This window comes from Aethalodelphis obliquidens, unplaced genomic scaffold (assembly GCF_003676395.1).
Source record: "Aethalodelphis obliquidens isolate GAN/ISIS:26980383/991018 unplaced genomic scaffold, ASM367639v1 scaffold120, whole genome shotgun sequence".
In the NCBI taxonomy this organism is placed as follows: domain Eukaryota; kingdom Metazoa; phylum Chordata; class Mammalia; order Artiodactyla; family Delphinidae; genus Aethalodelphis; species Aethalodelphis obliquidens.
The window spans coordinates 1074439-1101366 of NW_020838064.1; the positions used below are offsets into that span (position 1 = coordinate 1074439).

General features: G+C 48.0%; 1 protein-coding gene across 1 annotated transcript; it reads right to left on the reverse strand.

Annotated features, from left to right (window-relative positions):
* Positions 1-414: 414 nt before the first annotated feature.
* On the reverse strand, positions 415-24975 carry CLEC19A (C-type lectin domain containing 19A). The gene is made up of 5 exons (XM_027098117.1): positions 24873-24975; positions 13152-13317; positions 7001-7094; positions 3440-3572; positions 415-1456 (listed from the first exon to the last, which is right to left on the reverse strand). The coding sequence occupies exons 1-5, from the start codon at positions 24958-24960 to the stop codon at positions 1377-1379; spliced, it is 561 nt and encodes a 186-aa protein (XP_026953918.1). The 5' UTR covers positions 24961-24975; the 3' UTR covers positions 415-1376.
* Positions 24976-26928: the final 1953 nt, after the last annotated feature.

Consider the following 26928-nt stretch of genomic DNA (forward strand, 5'->3'; position numbering starts at 1 on the left):
AACTTCCATGGCGTGAACTGGGAGTGTTTACGGGAAGGGGATGCACTAGGAGGAGTGAGGTAGCAGGTAGTTGATGAGCAGAGAAGAGCACCTACAAGCATAACTAGACTGTGGCTATTGCTAAGAATTTGATGTTCTACAGAGAGATAATAAACAGCTGAGGGGCTTCCCTGGTGGCACAGTGGTTAAGAATCCGCCTGCTAATGCAGGGGACATGGGTTCAATCCCTGGTCCAGGAAGATCCCACGTGCCGTGGAGCAACTAAAGTCTGTGCGCCACAACTACTGAGCCCGCGAGCCACAACTACTGAAGCCTGTGTGCCTAGAGCCCGTGCTCCACAACAAGAAGCCACTGCATTGAGAAGCCCGCACACCGCAACGAAGGGTAGCCCCCGCTCACCGCAGCTAGAGAAAGCCAGTGGGCAGCAACGAAGACCCAACACAGCCCCCCCCAAAAAATATATATATATGATAATAATAATAAAATAAACAGCCGAGGACAAGTAACACGTTCTTGCTCCAAGAGTGAAAGCCAAAGAGTCTCTTTGGTTGCAGACAAAGAGGTTCTCATCTCTTGTGGCAGGAGGGCAGATCAAGCCTGGGACTCAGAGTGTCCGAACTGCAAAGGGAGTTGAGCTGTCAACCAGGGCAGCGTGTTGTGCTACCGTCAAGGCCCTGGTTGGGATCCTGACGATGGGATGGGGTCATCTGGGTTGTGCCCCCAAAGATGTTTCCACTTTGGGGGCCATTGTGAGTAACGCTACTATGACCATGCATATCTGAATACCTGTTTTCAGTTCTCTTGGGTGTATACCCAGAATTGGAATTGCTGGGACCATATGGTATTCCTGTGTTTCACCTTTTGAGCAAGTGCCAAGCTGGTTTCCAGAATGGCTTTACCATTTGGCATTCCCACCGGCAATGTACGAGTTTGGTGGTACTTTCCTTTGCCTTGGGGAACCACCTTCCTCCTTGGGCCCATGTGGTTCAGGTGATGTTGACCCCACCCCTCCTGCCCAGCCATGTGCATCTAAGCAGGGTCTAGCCGACCAGCACACGCCAAAGAGACTGCTTCAAGAATGGGCATGTGCCCTGAGCCAGGCCAGTGAGATTCAACTCCATCTAGAACAAGCCCTGGACCGTTATTACTTGGACCAATAAATGCACCATCCTTTATTTATAAAGCCAGCTGAGTTGGCTTTCCTGTCACTCGTCACCAAGTGATCACTCTGTATCTTAAGATTTGCTTGTATAAAATCTCTGTCTGGGAGATTTGTCTCCTCTGTGCGTTTTACATTTATTGAGTGTCGACTTTACATTAGGTACATCTACAAGTCGATGCTGGAGGTGGGCTTGCTCCGAGAGGGCGAGACTGGATCAGTGAATGGTCAGAGCTGCGATCTTGCAGACAAAGGGGAACTTTCGGCTGCAGGTGTTATCATTCCATGACCTCAGAGCTGTGACGGGAAAAGCAGAGACTCTGCGTGAAGGTCCATCCATCACAGTAAAAGTCACCCCGCCATCCCACCAGAGTAAAAGTCCTCTCCCGTAGGCCTGGTGTCTCCACTGGCATTCCTTTCTCGCAGATGCTTAATGAGGCTGCTGTCCAGCCTTACTCTCGCATCAGGCTAGGGTTGACTTGTCACTGTGGAGGAACAGGGCAAGCCTCACCCAGAGGCTTGGCCCAGCTCTGGCTCCCAGGATAGCAAGTCGCTGTTCCATGCCTCCCTCCCGTAATCAGAAAAAGAAAAAGGAGCAAAGTAGGAATGGCAGCAGTTCAGCACTTGCATCTGGAGTAGATATAGGTTTGAAACCCAGCTCCATATCTGCTTGCTGGACAAACTTGAATAAATCACTTAACTTCTCTGAGTCTTGATTTCTTCATCTGCAAAATGGAAATATTAATAGTTTTTACTTCTTAAGGTTGGTGTGAGCAGTGACGTTGTTGTTCACGATGATGGTGGTGATTGCTGATACCACATGCAAACCATTGCAGTCACTTTATGTCTCTTATCTTCTTTTTCCTTCACATCAACCCTGTGAGTTGTGTCATTAGCCCCATTTTGCAGATGAAGAATCTGAGACACCAAGAGGTTAAGGCACTTACTTTGGGCTACACAGTTCATAAGTGGTTGAGCTGGGGTTCAGACAAGGACATTCAGCTCCAGAGTCCATGCTCTTACCACTGTGCTGTATCAACTATATCTCCTTCAATGCTCAGAACAGCCCTGTGGGTAGCAACGATTATTAAACCCATTTTACAGAAGAGAAAAGGGAATCTCAGAGAGAATAAGTAATTGCCTGCAAGGGCACAGAACTAGAAAGCAACAGGGCCAGTACTTGTACCCATCTGGGTACTCTTTTCAGTACTACATCTGGGCGCTCCTCCAGGCATCCCTTCATTCTAATGTCCAGGAGCACGAGCCACCTCTGGTGCATTGGTGAGATGACATAAAAGCACCATCCTTTGGTCTCTATACAAGTTTCTTTTTTTCATGCTTCTATCTCTAATGTCTTTTCATCCAAATCACAGTTTGCATGTCAACAATGCACCATTAAACATTGTTTAAACTGGGCATATACCCTGAGAAAACCATAATTCAAAAAGAGTCATGTACCAAAATGTTCATTGCAGCTCTATTTACAATAGCCCGGAGATGGAAACAACCTAAGTGTCCATCATCGGATGAATGGATAAAGAAGATGTGGCACATATATACAATGGAATATTACTCAGCCATAAAAAGAAACGAAATTGAGCTATTTGTAATGAGGTGGATAGACCTAGAGTCTGTCATACAGAGTGAAGTAAGTCAGAAAGAGAAAGACAAATACCGTATGCTAACACATATACATGGAATTTAAGAAAAAAAAATGTCATGAAGAACCTAGGGGTAAGACAGGAATAAAGTCACACACTGGAGAATGGACTTGAGGATATGGGGAGGGGGAAGGGTGAGCTGTGACAGAGCGCAAGAGAGGCATGGACATATATACACTACCAAGCGTAAGGTAGATAGCTAGTGGGAAGCAGCCACATAGCACAGGGAGATCAGCTCAGTGCTTTGTGACCACCTAGAGGTGTGGGATAGGGAGGGTGGGAGGGAGGGAGACGCAAGAGGGAAGAGATATGGGAACATATGTATATGTATAACTGATTCACTTTGTTATAAAGCAGAAACTAACACACCATTGTAAAGCAATTATACTCTGATAAAGATGTAAAAAAAAAAAAAGCTAAAAAAGAAAGAGAGAAAAACAAGAAAAAAACAAACAAAAAATGCATCCACCATAGGGAACTGCCATGCCCCTAACACCCCACCCCCAACCCCCAGTGACCTCTGGTCACTCTCCAAGGTGTTGAATAATTCGCAGTTTCCTGGCTACCCCTGGCACCTCCCCAGCACCCCTGCAAGAGCCCTGGTCTCGAGGGCACCCACCGCTGGTGGGTCGGTACCATATTTGCACGCAATCCTCCTCTTCTGGGTCCGCGTGGATGCCATCGTCTGGCTGGCTCCCATCCCAGTAGCTATAGTCATAGGATGAGCCGTCTGTCCATTCAAACTGCCCTTCCTGGGGGGTTGCACCCAGAGGAAAAGAAGCAAGCCAAGGAGAGAAAGGTCAGGCATTTGAGCCAGCTCCAGCTTGGGGTAACATTCTAATACCTCCATATCTAACAGTGCAGAAGCCCTCACTTTTATCTGATATACTATTATTAACCACCATTACTGAAACTGAGCAAGACCCCACAGGGCCCTCCCAGGTACAAAAGCCCCTCCATGTCCCCGCCTCTTGTTTGCAGAAAAGCTATAGTCTCCCAGACCTTCCCTGAGTCACAAAAAAAGCCGGCTCAAACAGCTAATGATTAGGACACTAGAGTCACAGAATCTTTAGCTCCTTCCTGAAAGATACAGATCACAGTGTCCTATGTACATTCCTGAGTAGTTTTGCAGATATTATGACTGCCGCCAGAGGGAAAAAGCTAACTGCCTGATGACCAGACTGTAGCCATGATGTAAGCTGCTCCGTCTTGAGCAGTACTGAATCTATGGCTAGCTCAGGGCCAAGAACTGGCCTCAAGGAAGTGAGAACAAACTGACCCTGGAGTTGAAGATTATGCTTAAAACAATCAAGATGATGCTGATCCAACCACCGCATGACCAGTTTCGAGGTGACTGTCGGAGCTGGCTGTGCTGTTCTGCTCATAGCCCCCCTGCCTGTGCAGCCCTGAAACTCCCCTTTAAAACCTTTGTCTCCTAACCAGCAACCGGGAGATAGTTTGGGGGATGCGAGTCCGTCATCTCCCCAGGTTGCCGGCTTCTGGAATAAAGCATCTTTCTTGTTCTACCAACCCTGTCTCTCGAGCATTGTCTTTTGAGCAATGAGCAGCCAACCTGGAGTGTGGTTCTGGCTCCGGCTGGTAACATTACAAGCCGCCGTTTGTTGAGGGCTTCTTACGTACCATGCCAGGTGTGCTTTACTCATTTTATCCTCACCATCCTGCAGAGCAGGCATTGTCATCTCCATTTTACAGACGAGAAAACTGAGGCTCAGATTAGTCTACCCAAATTCACACAGTTAATAAAGCATTAGTGCTAGGATTCAAACCCGGGTCTATCTGACTCCAGCACTCGAGACCCTAACTACCATATTAAAAACAAAATGTTGTTTACCAGTGGGTGCGAGTCACCCTTCATCTCTTTTCTTTCTGTCCAAATAGTGTGTATTTTTCTTGCCTGCTGTGGAACTAGTCTGTCCAATTACAAGAAAAGTCTTGCTGGGAATTTGACAGGTGTTGCAATAAATGTGCAGATTAACTATGGAAAGAACTACTTCTTTGCAACGTCCTGGAACAAAAGTCATTTCTCCATTTATTCAAGTTTTTAGAGAAGTGTCTCCCAAAGCACTGATGATTTTGGAGGCCATGTCATGTAATGGACACTGCATGCTCCTTCTGGGAGAGACTAGAGCCTGGGATTCCAGCTCCGTCTACTCCCTAGCTCTGCAATCTGGACAAGTTACTTAACTTCTCTGAGCCTCAGTTTCCACAACTATAAAATAGAACTAATACTTCCCTCAGAGAAGTATTGAGAGAAGTGAATGAATTAAAAGCATTAAGAGACTTAGCTAGTGCCTGGCATGCGGTGCCTAGGCTTGAAAACTATAAAAAGAAGTCCTGGGCTTCCCTGGTGGCGCAGTGGTTGAGAGTCCGCCTGCCGGCGCAGGGGACGCGGGTTCGTGCCCTGGTTTGGGAAGACCCCGGGCCCGTGGGCCATGGCCGCTGAGCCTGCGCGTCTGGAGCCTGTGCTCCGCGGCGGGGGAGGCCACAGCAGTGAGAGGCCCGCGTACCGCAAAAAAGAAAACAGACAAACAAACAAAAACAAGTCCTTTTACTGTATCATTTGTTATTATTATTCTTAGGTCTTGTTATACAAGTTCCTTAACTCTAAGTTAAGGAACTCATAAGCCAATTTTAAAGTTACTATTATAATGGGACATTTTGGTTTTTTAATGTTACAACTTCTATACAAGTTTTTGGCAGATGAATTCTATTGATTTTTAAAAGTATCTATACTGAGTCTGGCCACTATTGATACTTCTGCTCCTTTTTTTTTTTTAGCTGTGGCATGCAGGCTTTTAGTTGCAGCATACATGCGGGATCTAGTTCCCTGACCAGGGATCGAAACCCAGGCCCCCTGCATTGGGAGCGCGGAGTCTTAGCCAACGGACCACCAGGGAGGTCCCACTTCTGCTACTTTGACAGCAACTTCAACCACCCTTAATGAGCTCTCACAGTGTGCTGAGCACAGGCTAAGCCCTTTACATACCTTGGCCCGTTTACTTTTTACAACCAGGCACTATTATTGTCATCCCATTTTACAGCTGAGGAAACTGAAGCTCAGAGACGCAAAAAAAAAAAAAAAAAAAAAGTCCCAGTCACCTACCATCCAGTACGTGGCAGAACAGGAGTGGAACTGGAACCCTATCTGAGGCAGGGCTGGAGGCATCCATGCAGGAGAGACGCTCAGGATACAACTTGTCCATGGAAAGCGTGGAGACCAGATCTCCAGGTGGAGTGTGCCGTGATATTGCCAGGTGTGAGATCTGGCCCAAGCCAGCCTCTTTGGCCTTATTCTTCACCGTTATTCCACTCACCCCTGCGCCACCCTGCATCCCAGGCACACTAGTCTTTAATGTCCTTGAGTGTGCCGTGATCTCTCCCACCTCAGGACCTTTGCCCATGCTGTGCCCTGTACCTGGAATGCTCTTCCTCTGGCTGGTTCCTATTTATCCACTAGACGTTAGCTTAAATATCTCTGACCCAGGGAGGCTGTGGCAGCTGCAGACGTGCGCTGCTCAGAGCTCCTTCAGGAGGACCAGCTGAGGGAGCGTGGCTGACTGAAAGCCCCTTGGACCCAGCACTGTATTCACAGTGAGACTGTGCTTCCTCCATGCTGTTCCCAGTTAGTGACTTAGCATGTCAGGGGTATTAGTGCTGGCTTCCTCCTGCCCAAGGTGGGACTCCTGGAATGGGCATCCTTTGCCTGGGGACACCCCACTGGCTTAGCTAAGACTTTCCAGGGTGAGCTGTGATCTAAGGCTCTCCCCGCTCAGCCGTTCCCTCCCCCTCTTCTTTCACAGGGCTCAGACCCACATCATGGCCTGAAGGTCTTCCCTGCCTCTTCAACCCTCCCGTCTTTTTTCCTTCGCCAATGTTTTCCCTCAAAAGCCTCTTACCCATCCAATCACGTTTTTGTGTCTGCTTTTTGGAGAACCCAAACCTAAACAGAGGCCGTCCCTGGCCATCCAATATGTTCCCATAATACCCTCTTTCACAACAATTATCATATTCTAACTGGGGCATCCTCGTGTTTGATCTTTCTGTGTGCTGGGCACATAGCAGTGACCTGGAACCCAGGTTCCATGTGAAAGGCTGGTTAAATCAAAATGGAATCTTGGCTGGAACTTCCAAAAGGGCTTGACGGTCAGCACTTCCTCACCTGCCTGTGATCGTGAAGCCCTGTCCAGATGTCAGCTGGGATCCCAGGAACACAGCTGTTCACGAGGTCATACACAAAGACATTCTCCTCCCAGCTGCGAAGGTAAGAAACCCGGTAGCCTGTTACTCATCGCCTCTTGCCATAGGATTGAGTTGAAAATGGACAGAAGTCTTCGTTAGCCCTCCCAGACCAAAGTAAATAGAGGATGTGATGCGGTCCTGCTTTCTCTTTTTCCTTTTTAAACTAAGGCACGCATGTGGGCTGTCCTCTCAGGGGCATCTCTGGATTTGGTCCAAAGCAGGACTCAGCACACACTGTTACTCATCCTAGAAATGTAAAAACACTAGCAAACAAGGTGGATTACATCGAAGACACAAAGAAAGGAGCTGACTTTGCATTGTACATGTCAAATAACGAAAATCTCCACTGGATGTTTTTGGTCTTTCTCAAAAGCCCTCCTTACGGCGCCAGTCCTTACATAGCCTCCTCTCTCCTAATCCTTTCTCACAGAACATCTTCAAAATCTTTTGTTTTGCTGGAAAATTCAGCTCGAGGCCTGAACCTGCATAGACGACTCAGCAAAACCAAATCCTGCAATTATCAGTCCACCCTCTTCAGCAGGTATCTTAGGCCATTCAGGCTGCTACAACAAAATACCACATACTGGGTAGCTTATGAACTACAGGAATTTATTTCTCACAGTTCTGGAGGCTGGGAAGTGAAAAATCAGGGTGCCAGCATGGTCAGGTGAGGGCCCCTTCTGGGTGCAGACTTCTTGCTGTGCCCCCATATGGCAGAAGGGGGCAGGGGAGCTCTGTGGGGCCTCTTTTATAAGGGCACTAACCTTACTCATCAGGGCTTCACCCTCAGAACTTAAGCATTTCCCCAAGGCCCAATCTCCTAATACCATCACATTGGACATTAGGATTTCAACATATGAATCTTGGGGGGCACACAAACATTCAAACCATAGCAGAAGGCATTGGTGTCTTCTTGGGGGATTCTCACCTCCTATTTTAAAGAGCTTATAAAGTAATTCACCCAAAAAAAGAAATTGATGGAGGACCCTGGAGGCAGTCTGCTGCCAAAAACAACAGAGAAATAGGGATGGATGAATGGATAGATAGACAGATAGATAGGAACACAGCGATTTTTTTCTTCAGGTCATTAAAATGTTTCTTGAGCACTGATTTCATGCCAGGTACTATGCCGAATGTTTTATATACATGAACTCATTTCATCCTCACATCAAGCAGGCACAGCGGCAGATGCTACAGGTTACCTGCCTCACAGTCATTCCTAATCCTTTTGCCCGTTGCCTACAACCAAATTTAGGAAGGCCAGATTTCACTTTCTCAGCCTCCTTTGCAGCTAACATTGGCCATCTGACCAAGTTCAGCCAATCAGATGTATGGGGGAATTGGTAGAGGACGTCTTGGAAACATTCTCCTCCCCTATAAATGGAGAGTGGTGTGTGGAAAAGGTCCCAGTTTCCATCACTGCCTCCCTTCCTGGGGTTGTAGCTGTGTGTGGACATGATACTTGGAGCTGCTGCATTGGAGGCCCTGGAGGGGGGGCCAAGGTAACCACTCACCTAGTGCCCCAATATCCATGAACCTGGGGAAGGTCATTTGCAGAGATGAGAAGGGTGGGCAAGGGATGTGATAGAAAACGAACAATAACAGGCACAGTTCACTCAAGCAGCTCACAGACCCAGAGGGACAGATCCCACTGGACAAGGGATTCCACATTTTTGGCTTCCACATGACACTAAAAGGTGAACATTGGTGTGTTGAAGAAGTCATTACGTAGTAATAATAATCAGCCCCAGACCTAACAAACACCTAACCAATAACTCACTTCAAAACAGGACTATGGGGCTTCCCTGGTGGCGCAGTGGTTGAGAGTCCGCCTGCCGATGCAGGGGACGCAGGTTCGTGCCCCGGACTGGGAAGATCCCACGTGCCGCGGAGCGGCTGGGCCCGTGAGCCATGGCCGCTGAGCCTGCGCGTCCAGAGCCTGTGCTCCGCAACGGGAGAGGCCACAACAGTGAGAGGCCCGCGTACCGCAAACAAAACAAAACAAAACAAAACAAAAAACAGGACTATGTTGAGGTACCCTTTACGTTACAACGGTGTATATCTGCTCCCATTGGCGTCTTCTAAATCTGGGGTCTCCAACCCCCGGACCGTGGACCAGTAGCAGTCCGCTGCCTGTTAGGAACTGGGCTGCACAGCAGGAGGTGAGCGGCGGGCCAGCGAGCAAAGCTTCCTCTGCCGCTTCCCATCGCCCGCATTACCGCCCGAACCATCACCCCCACAACCCCCGCCCTGGTCCGCGGAAAAATCGTCTTCCACGAAACCGGTCCCTGGTGCCAAAAAGGTTGGAGACACTGTTCTAAATGACCGCTCTCTACAGGCTGCCACCTTGTCTAGAACACCCACCAATAGATTTCCTTTTGCTTGAGACGCTGGTGGCAAGTCAAAGCACACAGAGCTACTCTCCTTAATTTTGTGTTTGTGGAAGACATTCTTAATCCATCCCAGAAGCACCCAGAATTCTGGCTCTCAGAATCCTTCTCAACGCAGTGCTCTAGGCAGTCACATGCCGGGCATTGTTAAACAAATATTGTTATGAACTGAATGCTAGTCCCCTGCCCCCACAATTCATATGTCGAAATCCTAACCCCTAATGTGATGGTGTTAGGAGGTGGGGGCCCTTGGGGGTGATTAGTTCATGAAAGTGGAGCCCTGTGAATGGGACTAACGCCCTTATAAAAGAGGCCCCAGAGAGATCCCTTGCCGCTTCTGCCATGTGAGGACTCAGCACGAAGATGACCGTCTGTAAGCCAGGGAGTGAGCCCTCACCAGAACCTGACCGTGACGGAGCCCTGATCTTGGACTCCAGCCTCTAGAACGGTGAGAAATGGATTTCTATTGTCTATCAGCCGCCCGGTCTGTGATATTTTTGTTATAGCAGCCTAAATGGACGAAGACAGATGTTATTAGAGGCAATGGAAAGGAAACAGGGTGGGTGAGTCAAGGCTTACTTGCCCTCCGAAAGATGATCTGACGTGCGCACGCTAAGTAAGCACTGACCTCTTGAGACACTCGTAATTATAATTAATAAAAAGAATAACAGCTCCCACCACGGAGCATTGAGTTACCCGAGCACTTGTGTAAGAACTTCAGATCCATTTTTATCTCCTCTAAAGCCCCTCAACCTTAAAGTCAGTGTGACTACTTCTATTTCCCAGCTGAGGACTCTGGCTCAGAGAGTTTATGGGACTTGGGCGAGGTCGCCCAGGTGGGAAGTGGTGGAGTGGGGACTAGCTTAGGGCTGACTGACTCTAATGCCCTCAATCAATACACATAACATTGCACAGGTTTCTTCCTTTAGAACATCTGCTGCCCCCATTCCCTAAGCTTCCCAAGCCTTCAAGATCTTGATCCAAGACTAGTTCTTCCAGGAAACCTTCCATGAGCACCCTCTATCCAATTCTTGCCCACCTGTAGCACAAAGTTTCCATACTCCCCAGGGCAGGCTGGTTGGTTTAGTTTTCTATTTCTGATGGGCTGGTCTCCCCAAAGAGAGAGACCAACACGGACCCACACGACGCCTTTTTTCTATTTGACATCTTATCTCACACCATCACCAGGCTCTATTCAGTGCTGATGTTCCAAGACAGTGTGTTCTGTCTAATATCAGAGTGGTAGATTTCTGGGGACAAAGTGCTCTCCAGTCCAATGGGTCTTTGCCCTTGGTCCTACCCAGTGAGGCACTGGCATCCCCAAGTGCCCCTCTCATGCGCAATTTGGGGTGTCCTACAGCAACTGCTGAACATGCATGGTGAGCGGTCATCTGGGGGAGTGGCTGCCCAGCCATTTCAGCACTAGTGCCATCTTTGTTCAGTGGCACCTGCTCAGGAAATTATTTCAATAGTTTATTGCATTTTCCCCATATCTGTTCAAAATAACTGGGACATAGAAAGGCCCAAGGTGCTACTGCAAGTAGTAAGCAGAGATCAAATGAACTTAATTCAATTCAACCGTCACTTGAAGCAAAGATGGAAATTATTAGGTAAGCTGAAAGTATGAAAACCTTACGCTTTAATCAGTTGCTCAATGAACGTAAGTTGATAGCGTGCTTAATTATGAAGGAAAAGAACAAAATTACAAAGCATGAAAAATTGCCAGAATTAGAAAATTGGATTGTGTCTCAAAGACAAGATGTAATTAGAGATTTTATAATATTGTCTGGCTTTATGGGAACTGAACTTATAACAGATGAATGCGTTGTGCAAATTCAACTTTTCTACATGTTTTTGGGAAAGTATTCTATTACATACCAAAGTGGAAAACTACCTGTATACGAGAGGAAATGCTGGTATAACATTTGGGAAACATTAGTATAAGAGAGAAAAAGAGGGATGTCAGGACTGGAGAAGAGAGGAAGGAGGTAAGTTTAGGAAGAAAGGAACAGGATCTGGGTCAGGGGCTGTTGGAAAACCCCTGAATTTGCCTGGAATCCTTTCTAATGCCTATTAAACCAAGGGATAGATTACAAGCACCATGAGGCAGGCTGAGCCGTCCTTCCTGCAGACTGGCCAAAGGGAAATCTTCATTTGGAATCACTTTTAAATTTACTGTTTATTACATATATTTCATTTTCCTCTATAGGTTGGTTATTTTTGAGAACTTATTTTATCCATCTCTATAAATGCCAGTCACATGCTGTGCTCTGTATCACAGGGGATTTGACCCCCGAAGATCGCCTTTGCCAGGCTTCCATGTCAGCTGCCCTCCATGTGACGGGAGGCACTGATGGGAAGGATGGGAGGGAGAGAGAAGCCAGGGTGTATCTTTCCCTCTCTGCCTGGGGAGGTGCTGGCAGGGGCTGCCTGCCTTCTGTGGCTCTAGCTCCCATAGGACTGGCCCGCCCTCCAGTTAGGGGTGGAGTTGGCTTCCTGCTAGTGTTAATCTCTAGATACACTACTGCTTCTTTAAGTTCTCAGAGTCCATCACTTGTGTATGTACGAAATTCTCTCTGTGTTAAATGTTTGTAGTGCTTCCTGTTTTCCTGGTCAGACCCTGACTACCTCACTATATTCTTCAGCACCACCAAGGATGCAGTAGGTGCTCAATAAATCTGCTGGATGAGTTGATGCAAGGATTCAAGACTTCTTTGGAAACTAAGATTGAGGACCCCTTCCCCACTCTTAACAAAACTCTGTGACTGTAAAGCATAAAGAACCAACCGTCATTGTAACTTCAAGTCTCTGAGATTCTTGAAAAATGAGGTAAGATTGTAAATTTGTAGTTTAGTGGCAATGGAACACATCACAGCTGGCTTCAAAGAACCCACGAATCAGCAAGGAAGACAGATGTGAAAAGAAGTCACTAAAGTGATGAAGAAAGTGCTCCTGAGAGGTGGGTGGTGAGTGCAGTCAGGTGCCATTGAGTCAGGGGCGACTTCGGTGGAAAGATGGCAGAACTGAGTCTGGAAGGTTAAGGAAGTGTCTCCCTGGAGGAGAAGATAGGGATGGGAATTCCCAGTGGAGGGAACAGAATGTGCAAAGTATGCAGGCGTAAATGGGCTGGACCGCTTTGGAGAACTTCGAGATGGTGAGCATGGCTGGGGCTTAGGAGGCATGGAGGAACACTGAAGGAGGCCTTGGTGGCTGGGCTATGGAACCCAACTGCTCAGGTTCAAATCCCAGCTCCACCACTTTATAGCAAGTTACCTTCTTTGAGCCTCAGGTTCCGTATCTGTGAAATGAGGATACTTACCTAATATGGTTTGCGGGAACCTGATGCTTATAAACTCTTAGCAAATAAATATCAGTTATTATGTCCTATGTTATGTTCTTTACATACATATTATGTGAGTTATATCATAGGGTCAAACCCCCTGCGATACAGAACAGGGCACAGCACAAGATCGGCACTTATAAAAATGGACCTTCCAGCCGCTGTTTGCTACCCTTGCTGAATGCTTTGTCCTCTACTGCCAAGGCCAGTTTCAATGAGAAATTGGGCTGAATAAAAGCTGCAATTACCAAAGAGAAACACCAGTGGGACACACCATTCCCCACACCCCTTTCCAGAGCGGGTGTTTGGTTGGGCTACAGAGGACAGAGGAGTCCACTCACCTGTGGATGGAGGCCAGTTTGGCGGACTTCCTGCCGATGGAGAACTCAGAGCAGTAGAAGTCAGCCTCAGCCCAGGTCTTATTGAGAGGGAAAAATCTATAGCAGTGGCCTTTGAACTCCATCCAGAACAGTGGGCACAGGGAAGCCTGGGGCAGCTCTGGCATGGCTGGGGGCAGAGAGAATACGGGTTGGGAAGAAGCTTGGCCGTGCAAACGTTGATGCTATGACATCTTTTTAAGAATGAAAGTAAAAAGTGTCGCCTTATGATTAACGCATACCTAAAGTTTACAAAATAATAAAAGTAATATGTGCTTATTATAGAATCCTTGGAAAACGTTACTACATTAGAGTGTTTTTCTTCTTGTCATGTTGAATGCAAAGATTTTTTTAAAAATGCAATTGCGATTTTATTGACCATACACCCCTGTCAGTATTCTGATTTCTAAAAATTAAGAGTATAAGCATTTCCCCTCATGTCATTATAAATTTTTGTAAACATTGTTTCAAATAGCTCTTTAATATTCCCTAGTGGTCCCCCTAGAGGTTATTTAATCATTCCCCAATTTTGGGATAATTAGATTGTTTTCTCTTTTTAAAAAACAATTAGAAATAACCCTGAGATGAAAAGCCTTGCGCATAAAGCTTTTGCAGCATTTCTGATGATTTTCTGGGGATAGATTTTTAAGGCTTTGAAACAATTTGCTAAATTACCTCCTGAAAGCAATTTATACTCCCACGGTGATGTCTGAGAGTGCCCATCGCACAGCGCCCTTGCCTGCGCTGAGTGTTACCACTTTAATGGCAATCTTTGCAAATTTTATAAGCAAAAAAATGGCATCTTATTTCAATCTGCACTTCTGGGCTGTCTGGCCAAGGTGTATATTTCCCTACTGTAGTCAAGACTACTTATATCTTTAGCCCGTGGAACTACTGGGGTTCAGGATGTGTTCTTAATTCTGAAAAGGGACAAACAAAAACCCCATGTTTGAGACACTAAAGTTCTCCAAAGTCTCAGCCCCTCTGGAGACCTCTTAGCATATACTTTTTTTGGAAACCACGATTGAAGATGACTGACTGGGGGAGAAAGGCATGCTGAGAACCTGCCTGGAACTCAGCTGGGTGGCTCATCTGTGACAGCAGGCACCGGGCAGTGGTGAACTTGTTAGACTGGGATCCAGAAGCCCGGGTCCCAGCTCCAGCTCTGCGCCTGACATGCCATGTGATGCTGGTACATTCCTTCCCTTCTCAGCTGTCCGATTAGAAGATCTTTGGGGTCCCTTTTTTGATGCCCAGGGGTGTGAAATCTTGCCTTCAAAGCCACTGTAATAGCTGGCTGGGCTCATGAATAAGGAAGTAGTGGACCACCTTTACTGAGCATTTATGATGTGTCAAGCACGTAGAGGGAAGCTGAGACTTAGACAGGTTAAGTGACTTGCCCAAGATCATCCTGCTGGTAGTAGGCAGAGTAGGGATTTGAACCCAGGCCTCCTGACACCAAAGTCTTTGATTTTAAAATCCACATGATACTTCATCATGGGAAACCAATAGGGCTGAGCATGGTTAATCATGTGTTAGCCCCTACTTCGTCAGGTTGCTAGGCCAACTAATTGGGTCAAATAAAGTCACCGAGTGCTTGGCATGTACGCATGCTCCATAATAGTGTAATTATTAACGATTAGCTCAGGGTTTCATCACTGAGGTTAATGGGCTTCAGGGGTCCAGTGAATCCCTCGAAATTAAATGCAAAATCAGAAGTTTGTATGCATGTATGTGCACACACACGCATCTATATGAATTTTTCTGGGGAAGGAACGGGACAGTTGCTTTAGTCACTAGAGCTATGCTGGGACTTCCCTGGTGGTCCAGTGGTTGAGAATCCGCCTTCCAATGCAGGGGATGAGGGTTTGATCCCTGGTCGGGGAACTAAGATGCCACATGCCGCGGGGCAACTAAGCCCGCGTGCCACAACGAAAGATCCCGCGTGCCGCAATGAAGATCCCGCGTACCGCAGCTAAGACCTGAGGCAGCCAAATAAATAAATAGATAGAATTTACTTTAAATCAATAAATAAAGCTTTAAAAAAAAATAGAGCTATGCTAAGCAGGCAGCTTCCATCTGGGCTACCTGTCCCTGATGAGAGCCATTGGGCTTTCCTGTTTGATCAGAACCAGCCCTTCCCCCATCCTAGGCAGCTGCGCTGGTCAGTCCTGCCTTGTCCCACCTCTCCCCACCAGCCCCGGCCAACCGTCTTTCAGTGTGTGCCAGTATCCAAACTGGAGCCAGCTGGTTCGGAATTTGCTCTCTTAACCCTCCCTTACATGGCAAAGGGAGAGAACTCTTGCTTATGGAGTTAGGGGGCTCAGGACCTCGGCCCTTCCCTGTTCCCTGCCCCTCCCTGGACTTCGGTCTCCTCCTTTCTCAGTTGAGAGCATTGGTCTAGGAGGATATCCCCTCGATGCTGAGAGGGCTGAAGGACCCCTTGTGATGCTGGGCATTGCTGAGCTCCCTGTGGGGACTTTTGCCCATTCCTTCCACACAAAGAGATTTGGCTGAATCATTCCCAGGGGTCTGCTTTTGGAGCAGTTCCCCCTTTGCATGGATGAGAAGCAGCAAATCATTTCCATCTGCTTTCCACCCATCACTTGTAACCCAGGACACTCATTGGTGAGAACGTGGCCACGTCTGTCAGGTGTTGGCTGGAATAGTTAGCCCAAGAGTATGATACTTGCTGGTGCTAAACCACTTTCCCCACTCTCACCCATCCTATAATTATCTTGCACCCTAACTATTCATATTAGAGATGGAAGTAGGGGATGTAACCACCCCAGTTTGCCCAGGACTGTCCCAGTTCTAAATCTGAAAATGCCACATCCCAGGCCCCCCTAAGTCGATCACCCTGGAGCACTGGTTCTCAACCAGGGGTGATTTTGATTCTCAGGGGACATTAAACAATGCCTAGAGACACTCTTGGTTGTCAAAAATAGAAGTGGTGGTGCTATTAGCATCCAACGGGTAGAAGCCAGAAATGCTGCTAAACGTCCTACAATGACCAGGACAGCCCCACAGCAAAGGGTTTTCTAACCCCAAATGTCAATAGACTCCTCGCCCTAGATGGAAGGCAGAACTCCAAAATGTAAAATAACAGGGCAGCACCACAAAACATCACAGCAAACGTCCACATGTCTCAGCCTATCTGTAGTTTCTTTAACAAAAATTAAGCCACACAACCGATTAGAAGTAGAGTTTGTGTTATTTTTCTAATTTTGGAGTTAAAATATATAACTGTTATAAACCCATGGCTTAAAAGCCCCGGGGCATTGCTAGAACACTGTGTTTAAATTTAATGGTACAGACTTCACCAAAGGATGCTGCAGAGGGGAAGTCTTGCATTTCCTCCCTGAGTTTGGGATGAAGCTGACAAACTTCTTCATCATCTCTCTGACAGAGGGAGGACCGCCCCCTCCCCACTCGGCGCATCCTTTCCTGTAAGGTGGGACTCTTCACGGGTCTCCTCTCTGTGAGAGGGTCCGAGTCTCATCACGCCCTCCCCGGTGTGGATGTGAAGCCCGAGCTTCTGTGTCAGGGAGGCTGACACCGCACCCAGCGCTCTGCCGCGCATGTGCCCACTGCTTTGGTTTCCATCTCTAACTTTGTTTCCCGCCCCTGGTCGCCCTCCTCACTTTCTTGGGAGCCCAGCTTAATTTTCAAAGGATGTTTGTAAAGTTTATCTGTATTTCTGGATGTCTATAGTGGAGACGTTTTCTGTTCTCTAATTTACCATAAGGTCTGATCTGGAAGTTTCCACCCTCGTTGTCCTCTATCTCTTTTTCTTTCCCTTCACTTAAAAAAAAATAATAAACTTTTTATTTTCGAATAAATTTAGATTTACAGAAAAGTTGCAAAAATATTATACAGAGTCCCTGAATAACCTTCATCCAGTTTCCCCTGATGTAAACTTCCCACAGTACATATGTCATAACTAAGAAATTAATATGGGTACATACTCTTCAGTAAACTACAGGCTTTATTCAGATTTCACCAGTTTTTTCTTTTTCTGTTCCCAAGATCCAACCTAGGATACCCCATTACATTTGCTCTACCTTTGTGATTTATTTGATATCAAATATTATAGTATAGCTGTCTTGATTAAAGCTACTGCTCCTTTCTTTCCCCAGAAAAATGCACAGTGTACACACACACACAGACACACACAGACACACACAAACACACACACACACACACACACACACACACACACACGACATAAGGGATCTTAGTTCCAGACCAGGGATCGAACCCGTGTCCCTGCAGTGGAAGCGTGGAGTCTTAACCACTGGACCACCCGGGAAGTCCCATACACACACAGTTTTGATTAGACAAAACTGACAAGAATTGGCTGGAACTGACCAGAATTGTCTAGCATTGTTGGATATTTGCCCCAAATCATCTTTACCTCCTCTCTTTCCCTCTACGCACATCGAATCAATTTTTAAGTCTTGTTTATTCCATCTCCCAGCACCTTTCCACTTCCTTTCTTTCTTTCTTTTCTTCCCTCCTCCCTTCCTTCCTTTCTTCTTTCCTTCCTGTCTTCCTCCCTCCCTCCCTCTCCCTCCCCGACTTCTGTCTCTGTCTCTTTCCCTTCCACATTCTTCCTCCCCCTGTCGTCTCTCACAGAGACCTCCTCAATTGACTGTTCTTCCTGCCTTATCTCACCTTCCAAATCCAGAGGGATCCTTCCAACACCCTGATCTCATCTCACCGAAGCCCTCCAGGAGTGCCCATCACCCTCGGGAACAGGGCTCCCACCTGCCCCTGCAGCTTATCCCGTGTCGCTCACAACATGCTCCAGATTTGCTTCAGCTCTTCCCATTTCTCAAAGGGTGTCCAGATCTTTGCAGATACTTCCCTTGGCCTGTCTTTGGCCAATTCGAGTTTCTTCTTTGAGTCTCAGCCACGTGGTGGCTTCTTTAGGGAAGACGAGGTAGGAGCCTCTCTAAGAGCTCCTAGAGCCCCTCATCCCTCCTTTCACACATCCCCGTGAATTCTTGTTCAGTCTGGCCTCCCCCTGCACAAGGTCTGCTGTGATCATCTCTCTCCCCAGTGCCTGGCACATAGTAGGTGTGCAATAACTAGTTTTGAATGACTAAATGCATGCTAGGAAATCAAATGCTGCTTCTTGGGGTCAACTGCCCCTTTTGGGGGACAGTGGTGAGAAGGGTGTGGGCACCGCCCATGTGCCCTGATGCCTCCAACCTGGTGTATCTTGACTCTAGGACGGCGTGCCTGGACTTTTCTAACTCAGCACTGAAGGCAGTTGACTGACCCTGGTTTTCCAGATTACTTAGCACAATGACTGCTGTTTGGAGCAATACCAGCATCACCAGGGAGCTCGTTAGCAATGGAGAATCTCAGCCCCCACCTTCCCGCCCTTCTCCCCACTCCTGGTCCCTTTGATTTTCTCCACTGAGCAAGTGGTGGTTATGGATGCCTGGGGTGAAACATACCAGAAAATGGGGCTGTGACAGGTCACTGCTCAATTACTCCCCTTTCCACCTGGGCAGGCAAAGGCTTTTAATTGGGAGGATCTGGGAGGCAAAAAGGAGCCACTCGCTTGCACTGGGATGATAATGAACTCCACCCGGCCTGGCAACCCCCTACCTCCTTTACCTCTGGGATTTTAGAAACAAGGATTAGACTTAGGACTTTTTTCTTTTTTTTAAAAAAAAAATATTTATTTATTTATTTGTCTGTGCTAGGTCTTAGTTGCAGCATGCAGGCTCTTAGTTGCAGCACACAGGATCTAGGTTCCCTAACCAGAGATCGAACCCAGGCCCCCTGCATTGGGAGCGTGGAGTCTTAATCGCTGGACCACCAGGGAAGTCCCTTAAAGGACTTTCATCAACCTGGAACCCAGAGTAGCCTTTGCTAATTTGTGTCTCTCTGGTGAAGAGATCTCTATAGCTTTATAGCTTGACACTCAGGTACTGATGGTGACATTACAACCAGGGCCAACCCTACTGAACTTCCGTCTGAGCCAGGCGTTGTGTCAGGTGCTTTGTACATATCAGTTCATTTGGTCTTCATACATCCTACAAGGTAGGTACCATGATCATCCCCCTTTATAGATGAAGAAACCAAAGCACAGAAAGGTTGAGTAACTTGCCTGAGGTCACACAGCTACTAAGTGGCAGAGCTGGGTTTTGAAGCCAGGCTGTGTGGCTCCAGACCTAATTTAGAGATTCCTGCTGCATTTAAGCCCATTTCCTTTTGTCTCAATCTTGATGGTCTGGTTCTTCATTCATCCCCTTATTCATTCAACAAGTCTTATTTGAGCACCTACTTGGTCTCAGGTAGTTGGCTATGTGCTGGAGATACTGTGGCACACTACACAGAGGTGACCTCTGCCCTCATGGATCTTACACTCTCTGGAGGCTGACATTAAGAAAAATAAGCACAGAAATAAAATGTCATTAATATGCAATTAATATGGATTTCTGTCATGCAGGCAAAAACTTGAGGGAGCAGCGCTCAAATTATTTTGGAAACTGGTCATTTGTTTGCCCCTTTTTTCTCCCTAGTTGAACTGGTGGCCACCCCAACCCTGCCTTCAGGGTGTCCACTGGTGACTAAGACAGGACACCAGAGTGAGTCCCCTTCCGGATGGGGAAAATAAAGGTGTTGCCACAGAAGCACATAAAAGTGGCACATAACCCGGATTTGGAGATCCAGGAGGCTTCCTGGAGGGGGTGATGTGAGACCCCCCACTGAGAACTGAAGGATGAGGAAGAGTCAGAGGAAGAGGGTTCCAAGTGGAGGGCACAGCACGTGCAAAGGCCCAGAGGCATGAGAGAGAAGGGAGCATTTGGAGAATTGCAAAAGGTTCAGCCTGGCTGGTAATTTGAGGGAGGGATGAGGCTGGAGGTGACGGAGGGGAGGGGTGGAAGCGGGGGAGGGATGCACAAAGCTTGTTGCTCTGGAAACCAAGAGGCCAAACTACATGGTATTTCACTTCAATTAGCAGCACCAAAGGCCCCCAAGGTCTCCCAGCTGGGGTGGGAGTCAAAGCCTTTGGAAGCTCTGAGCTTGTTAAGGAAAGAGGACATGCCACCGGAGTTCAGGACTTGTTTTTTTAATCTCTCTTTTTAAAAGAATAAATTGTCACCTTCCCACACGATCTGGCTGCTCACTCCCCTGGCCCCAGTCCAGCTGCCCACAAACACACTACACTGCCTCCTCCTGCCCAGATCAGCCTTGAGAGCCAGCTGGGAGTGGAGGGGGAGGCTCTGGGGGCCACATTGGCGGCCTCCCCAGCGCCCGTCACTACTGGGCCCCAGATGTCCCAGGGGGTCGGAAGTGTCTCCCAGTGTCTGGGAAGGTGGCCACTGGGAGGTCTCAGTCACCTTCATTGCCTGCTGTCTCCCTGGTCCACACATCCCACCCTCAGTGGGCCCTTCCCTGTGAGCCCTGGCTCTGGGGTGCAGAACTGCTGGTCCCAGGTCTCTCATGCCTCAGCTTTGCTCTCCCTCCTTCCAGGCTGCTTTTGTGGTCACGTGATACAGAGGAGACAGCACTGGGTGATTTTCTATATTGCTCATAACAGTGGCCATTCATTGCGTGGTTAATATAACCGTCGAGACCAAACTGGGAGGCGTATCTGTATCATCCCCATTTTATAGGTGCAGAAACTGAGGCTCAAAGATGTGAAGTCACTCACTCCCACAGCTAGCAAGTGGCAGTGTCAGGATGAGATTAAGGTCTGATGGACTTGAAAATTCCTAAGCACTACAGTGCCTCCAGAAAACATCTTTTTCTGGTCTTGGTTTTCTCATTTGGCAAGACAAATATATTAAACACCCAATTTAACAGCATTATGGACTGAATGTTTGTGTGTCCCCCTCCAGTTCATATGTTGAAGCCCTACCCCCCAGTGTGATGGTATTTGGAGCTGGGGCCTTCAGGAAATTAGGGTTATATGATGTCATAAGGGTGGACCCCCATGATGGGGTTAGTGCCATTAGGAGAAGAGGAGAGACCAGAGCTCTCCTTTCTGTGGCCATGTGCAAGCCAGGAAAAGAGCTCTCACCAGGAACTGAATTGGTCAACACCTTAATTCCGGAGTTCCCAGGCTTTAGAACTGTGAGAAATAAACTCCTGGGGTTTAAGCCTCCCAGTCTGTGGTATTTTTTGATAGCAGCCTGAGCTAACTAAGACCAACATAATTAAGTAATAATTCAATGTCTCCTGGGTGCTTATTTGGTTTGAGGTCTGTGCCCTCAAGTTGCTCACAGTCCGGAGGGAGGAATGCATAGCACACATGGCAATGAGTCCTCATATACTAAGGGACATTCTAGAAATATGCAGAGGGCTCTGTGACCATAGAGGAGGGGTAGGGAATGGGTTAGAGTGTCCAGGCGGGGGTACTCTAGGATCTGATTCTATGATACAGACTGGTGGGTAGGGAAGGGTGTACTCTAGGAAGTAGGGACACCAAGTTGCCCAAGCCTCTGTGCTCCAGCCTCAGAGTTTAGACTCTGGAGTTAGATGACTCCAGTTAGAAACTCACCTCTTTGTGCCTCAGTTTCCTCATCTGTAAAATGGGCATGATGATAGTGCCTACTTCACAGGGAAGCCTGTGCCTGGCTTATAGTAGGTGTTCTAGTAAACATGAGATGTTACAACAGAAACAGCCTGGGCCCTGGAATAATCCTGGTGCTGAGTGCACAATGCCAGTTCCTTGGAGGGGTGAGGAAGAGGCTATGGAACTTGACTGATTCTCCCTTCCCACCCCTGAAGCCCTGCAGAAGCAGGCCCTGAGCATCAAAACGTTTTGCTAGAATTTCCTTTGCTGTGGAAAGTTCTTGGGCTCAGGAGCCAGGGAAAGGAAACTTTTTTATGGTTATGGTTGAAGAATCATAACAGCAAATATTTATGTAGCGTTTACCAGGTGCCAGGCCCTCTTTTAAGCACTTAATATTTGTTAATCCGCGTAACCAAAGTGATCAAAGCCAGGTTCAGAGAAGGGTTTTAGGAAAAGGATCTAGTCTGGCTAAATCCTTCCCAGGCTTTCAGAAGTGTCTAAAGGTTTGTTTCCAAAGCAGATCTAAGGGTATGGCTGGGTTGCACTATTTGCGTATATTTGCATGTTCATGAAAGGTCCAGAGCAGTGGGATGAAGGATGGAATGACCCTGCTCTGTTTTGTACCTAAAGGCTCGGGATGCAGGAGAGGAAGAAGAACCAGGCCCACTTTCACTAAGGAGGGCTGTGGTTGTGCGCCCACCTTCATGGTCTGCCAACGGCTCACCAAGACCCCAGATAAGACTTCCCTAGGCACACATCAACATGCACACTCACATGCACGCACACACCCACTTGACACACGTACACACACTTAACTCACACGTTCTCTTCTGCATTGAAATCACTTTCCTCTAGCAGATTTATCCACTCAGGCTTGAACTGGGCTTTCTGCTGGACTGGATGGATGATGACCTTGGCCAGATTATTTGGCCTCTGTAGGCCTCAGTTTCCACAGCTGTATTGTGGAAGGATTGGGCCAAGTGGATTTCCGGGACCCTTCCTTCCAACTCCAACTCTGAGGTCTCCAAAGTTGCTGGGTTGGAAGGGATCTCAGTCTCCACATCTGTAGAGTGGGACTGAGGCATGGGGCTAGATGTCTGGAAGTTCCTTTTGGAAGGCATTTTGTCACAGCAGAAAACTGTGTCTCCTGGTCAATTCTATCATAACATCAACAACCACAGTGGCAGAAGTAGTAAGGTAATAAACCATTTTTCAAGTGCTTTCTATGTGTTAAGTGCTTCACTTGCATCTCATTGAAGATTCCCCGAAACGTTTGATGGACACCATTATCATCCTCACTTTCCACAGGAGGAAACCTGAAGCTCAGAGAAAGGTCCCATGGTCACAAGCTAGCGAGAGAGAGAGGACTCCCCATCGCTCCCACTCTCAAACTCAGCCTCAGGACTTTCCTCTTATGCTGGGCAGAAAGGCAAGATCTTGGAACACACAAGTATCTTTCAAGGATATTTTGTCCAACTTCCCTCCTGCTCACCCATTGCACGGATGAGGATACTGAGGCACAAGAGCAAGCAGGCAAAGACACTGTTATGGACTGAATGTTTGTGTGCCCCCCAGATTCCCATGTTGAAGCCCCAACACCCAATGTGATGGTGTTTTCATGGGGTCTTTGGGAGGTGATTAGGGTTAGATGGAGTCATGGGGCCCCCATGATGGGATTAGTGCCCTTGTAAGAAGAGGAAGAGAGACAAGAGCACTCTCTCTCTCCACCATGTGGCTACTTGCAAGCCGGGAAGAGGGCCCTCACCAGGTAACGGATCAGGTGGCATCTTGATCTTGGACTTGTAGCCTCCAGAACTCTTCCTGTTGTTGAAGCCACCCAGTCTACGGTATTTTGTTATGGTAGCCCGAGCTGACTAATACAGACACTCAGAGAGTTTATGGCAGACCAGAGCCCCTGATGCTTGCCCAGATGAACTGACCACCCTTTATCTCCCATCACTAGGGTTACCAGATTAAAAAAAAAAAAGAATTCCCAGTTAAATTTGAATTTCAGATAAACAAGAAATAATTTTTAGCATAAGGTATGTCCCATGCAATATGCGAGACACTTACAGTAAAAAATGATTTGTTTATCTGAAATTCAAATTTACCTGGACATCAGGTATTTTATCTTTCAATCTTATCACCCCACTATTTAAATTCCCCTCAACACTGTAACTGCCCAATAACATGGCTTTATGGGGATCGTACAGATGTTTTATTACAGTGTTAGTTTTATTTTAATGGGGATAGAAACAGTATCTCTGCCATAGGGTTATTGTGAGGATTAAATAAATCCATATGTAAAAAGTGCTTAAAACAGTGCCTGGCATGTAGTGAGGGCTACAAAAGTACCACTTGTTGTTATTGGTATTATTATAGCTTTTAAACCATGTGTGGAAAGAACCCTCCTGGTAGAGGTGACAGGCAAGATCTTCCACCTTGAAGGGACTGAAGGACGCAGGATTCTTCCTACCCCGGAGTCAGCACCCTAGCCTCCCGATTGCAAGGGTGAAGAAATTGAGCTCATTTGAAGCCCCGCATCCTCCAAGTGGGACACTGGGAGGCCACATGCCCGAGGCTGATGGATCCCAATCCCTGGGGACACTGAATATCCGCAGAGCTGGGTGTCACTGGGCCAGGCCGCCAGGGAGGTCACTAGAGGGACAACTATGTCCTCCTGCGTGCCCAGCTCCCTGGGAACAGCTGTCACAGCCAAGGTGGGACCGCGGAGCCCAGATGCCAAACCCCTAACAAAAATACCATCTTCAGATCTTCCTGTGGTATCAGGCACTTTCCCCAGATGATCTCATCTCCCTTGCACGGTAGCCCCAGAGGGTGTCACTGTGACCACCGTTTTCTGAAGGAAACTGAGGCTCAGAGAGGTTAAGAAACTTGTGCCAGGTCATACAGCTTTTAAGATGCAAAGCTGGGATTTATCACCAGGTCTCTTTGCGTCTGGCCCTAGCACAGTGCGCATGAGCTGGAGGGAGAGCAGCTGGAGGGGCTGTCAGGAGGCTCAGCTTGGCCCCCCAGCATTCCTTGGGTCAGGCAGGCCTGCAGCCCAGGCAGCGAGGCCTCACTGACAGCTCAAGCATTTGCGGGGTGTCCTCCTCTCCTCCCGGCCCTGGCCCCGTGCTCACCTGGGCTGATATTGATGTCCGTTTGCGGAAAGGCCTGTGCGGAGAGGAGGGTCAGGACGGCCGCGGCCCACAGTCCCCACCTCTGCATCCTGGGCCCCGAGAAAGCCACCTCACGGCCTGAGCAGAGGAGAGAGGCCCTGCCGTGGGAGCTCGGGTCCGGACGGCTCTCCTGCCCAGAGCTCAGGAGCACTGGGTAGACCCCAGTCTCCTCCCCCGCCCCTCCCCTGACTCCTGTTTCCTCCCTGCACGGCCGCGGCCAGCTCAGAGTGACAGCCTGAAAGCCGCCCCTGGCCGGCCCCCTTCGGAGAACTCAGAGGAAGCGCAGCCCTGCTTCCGAGCCACCGAGTGGCCTTGGGCACGTGCTTGCCTCCCTTGAGACTCTGTAAGATGGGACAATAGCGGCGCGCACGTCCCCGCCTGGCACAGCAGATAAAGCATCGCGGAGCCCTAGGAGGAAATAGTACCAGAAGGTAAAAATACAAGTCAGCATCTAGGGCAGAGGCCTCCTGGGCCCAAGCGAGCTCACCCGTGGATGTGATGTGTTGGGTCCATGCTGTGTTTTAAAATTTCTAAAAATTCGTTGTCAGGGTGTAAGATCAGGATATTTTAAGTATAAGTCGAGATTTCTGCCTCTGCTACGAATCTGAAGATCTGACAAGAATTAGGCCTCCTTTGCACATGGGAACAATTACGCGGAGCTGAGAAAGGGCTCCCCCTGCAGGCGGGGCCTCAGTGCTTTGGCTCAGCGGGGCCCCAACGTGTCGGCCCAGCTCCAGGGCATTGGATTCCCCGCAGCGAGGAGGAAGGGCAGGCCCGTCATCTCCTGCAGGGTCTCTTGGAGGTTAAAGGATGTGCCGGTAGAAGGTTCTCGACACAGAGGAAGTGTTCACCAAAAATAGGCAAACGTTATCATTAGTGTACAGTTCTAGCGTGTTCAAACTTAAAATAGATCCGCTGGTGTTTCACTGGAATCTCACTGCATTTATGAAGTGATACCTCTAAAAATCAGTCTTTGTGTATCCTCTGCCTCTCTGAGCCTCACTTTCCTCCTTTATAAAATAGGGGATAATAAGAGTACCTACCTCACAAAGATTAAATGTCATAATTTGTAATACTTAGCATAGAAGCTGGCTAGTAGTAGATGTTGAATACCTGACAGCAAATTTTGCTATGATTGTCATTGATCCAGTGCAGGTCTTTTCCTGGCTTTCCCTGCACACTCCCTCCTTTCTCTCCCGAAGTGCTCAGCCAGGTGCCCTGACACTTCGTGTGGCTGGCATTCACAAGGGCTCAAGCGTGTCCCAGTCGCTCACTTTCTCTCTGGAACACCTGCCGCTGTGCCTGTGAGGAATAAAACTCGTGCCCATGCAGCGTGTTTTGCCGGCCCACATGGGGCTGAAAGCCTGCCAAGGCCTGACTCAGGCTACGAGCACAGCCCAGGCCCAGTTTCAGCCATGGCGTAACTCACGTCTACCCGTTGTCTCAAAGCTTTGCGATGAGGCCCCCCAGAGCATGTGCACTTATTTATTTATAAATGACATATGTTTATTATATAAGTGATGTGCATCGTGTCTGTTATAAAACAGCCCTCCCCCAAACGGACTTTTTAAAAAAGTTGATACAAACTATAAAAATGGAAGAAAGTTGGAAGGCTTTCTCCCCACTCCCCATCATCTGGTGTGCTGACTGTACTTAGAGGCCCCTGCTGTCATGGAAATCAAACACCCTCTGCGTGAATGAACCTGGGGGAAAAGGAGAGTCGTCAGACACAGGCCGCTGGAAATACTTTTGAAAAGTGGAGGAGCCTTTGATTTGGCAAATAAACCTCCTAAATGACCTGTGCTGATAATACAGTATGTGACGGCTGGAGGTTTGGGTAAGCTGGTTCATGCCCCCTCTCTGGATGGAAACATGTAAAGTATTTGTGACACGCTCATTCCCAAGTGTGGTCCACGGACCAGCAGCGTTGGCATCTCCTCAGAGCTCGTTAAAAATGCAGAACCTCAGGCCCCACCCCAGGCCTGCTGAATCGGAATCTGCATTTTGACTAGATCCC

Coding starts and splice junctions, on each gene's coding strand:
- CLEC19A (XM_027098117.1), bottom strand. CDS start 24,960: ATGCAGAGGTGGGGACTGTGGGCCGCGGCCGTCCTGACCCTCCTCTCC. Junction 7,095..13,151: donor AAACTGGCCTCCATCCACAG/GTGAGTGGACTC, acceptor TTACCTTCGCAG/CTGGGAGGAGAATGTCTTTG. Junction 3,573..7,000: donor GGCTTCACGATCACAGGCAG/GTGAGGAAGTGC, acceptor GCAACCCCCCAG/GAAGGGCAGTTTGAATGGAC.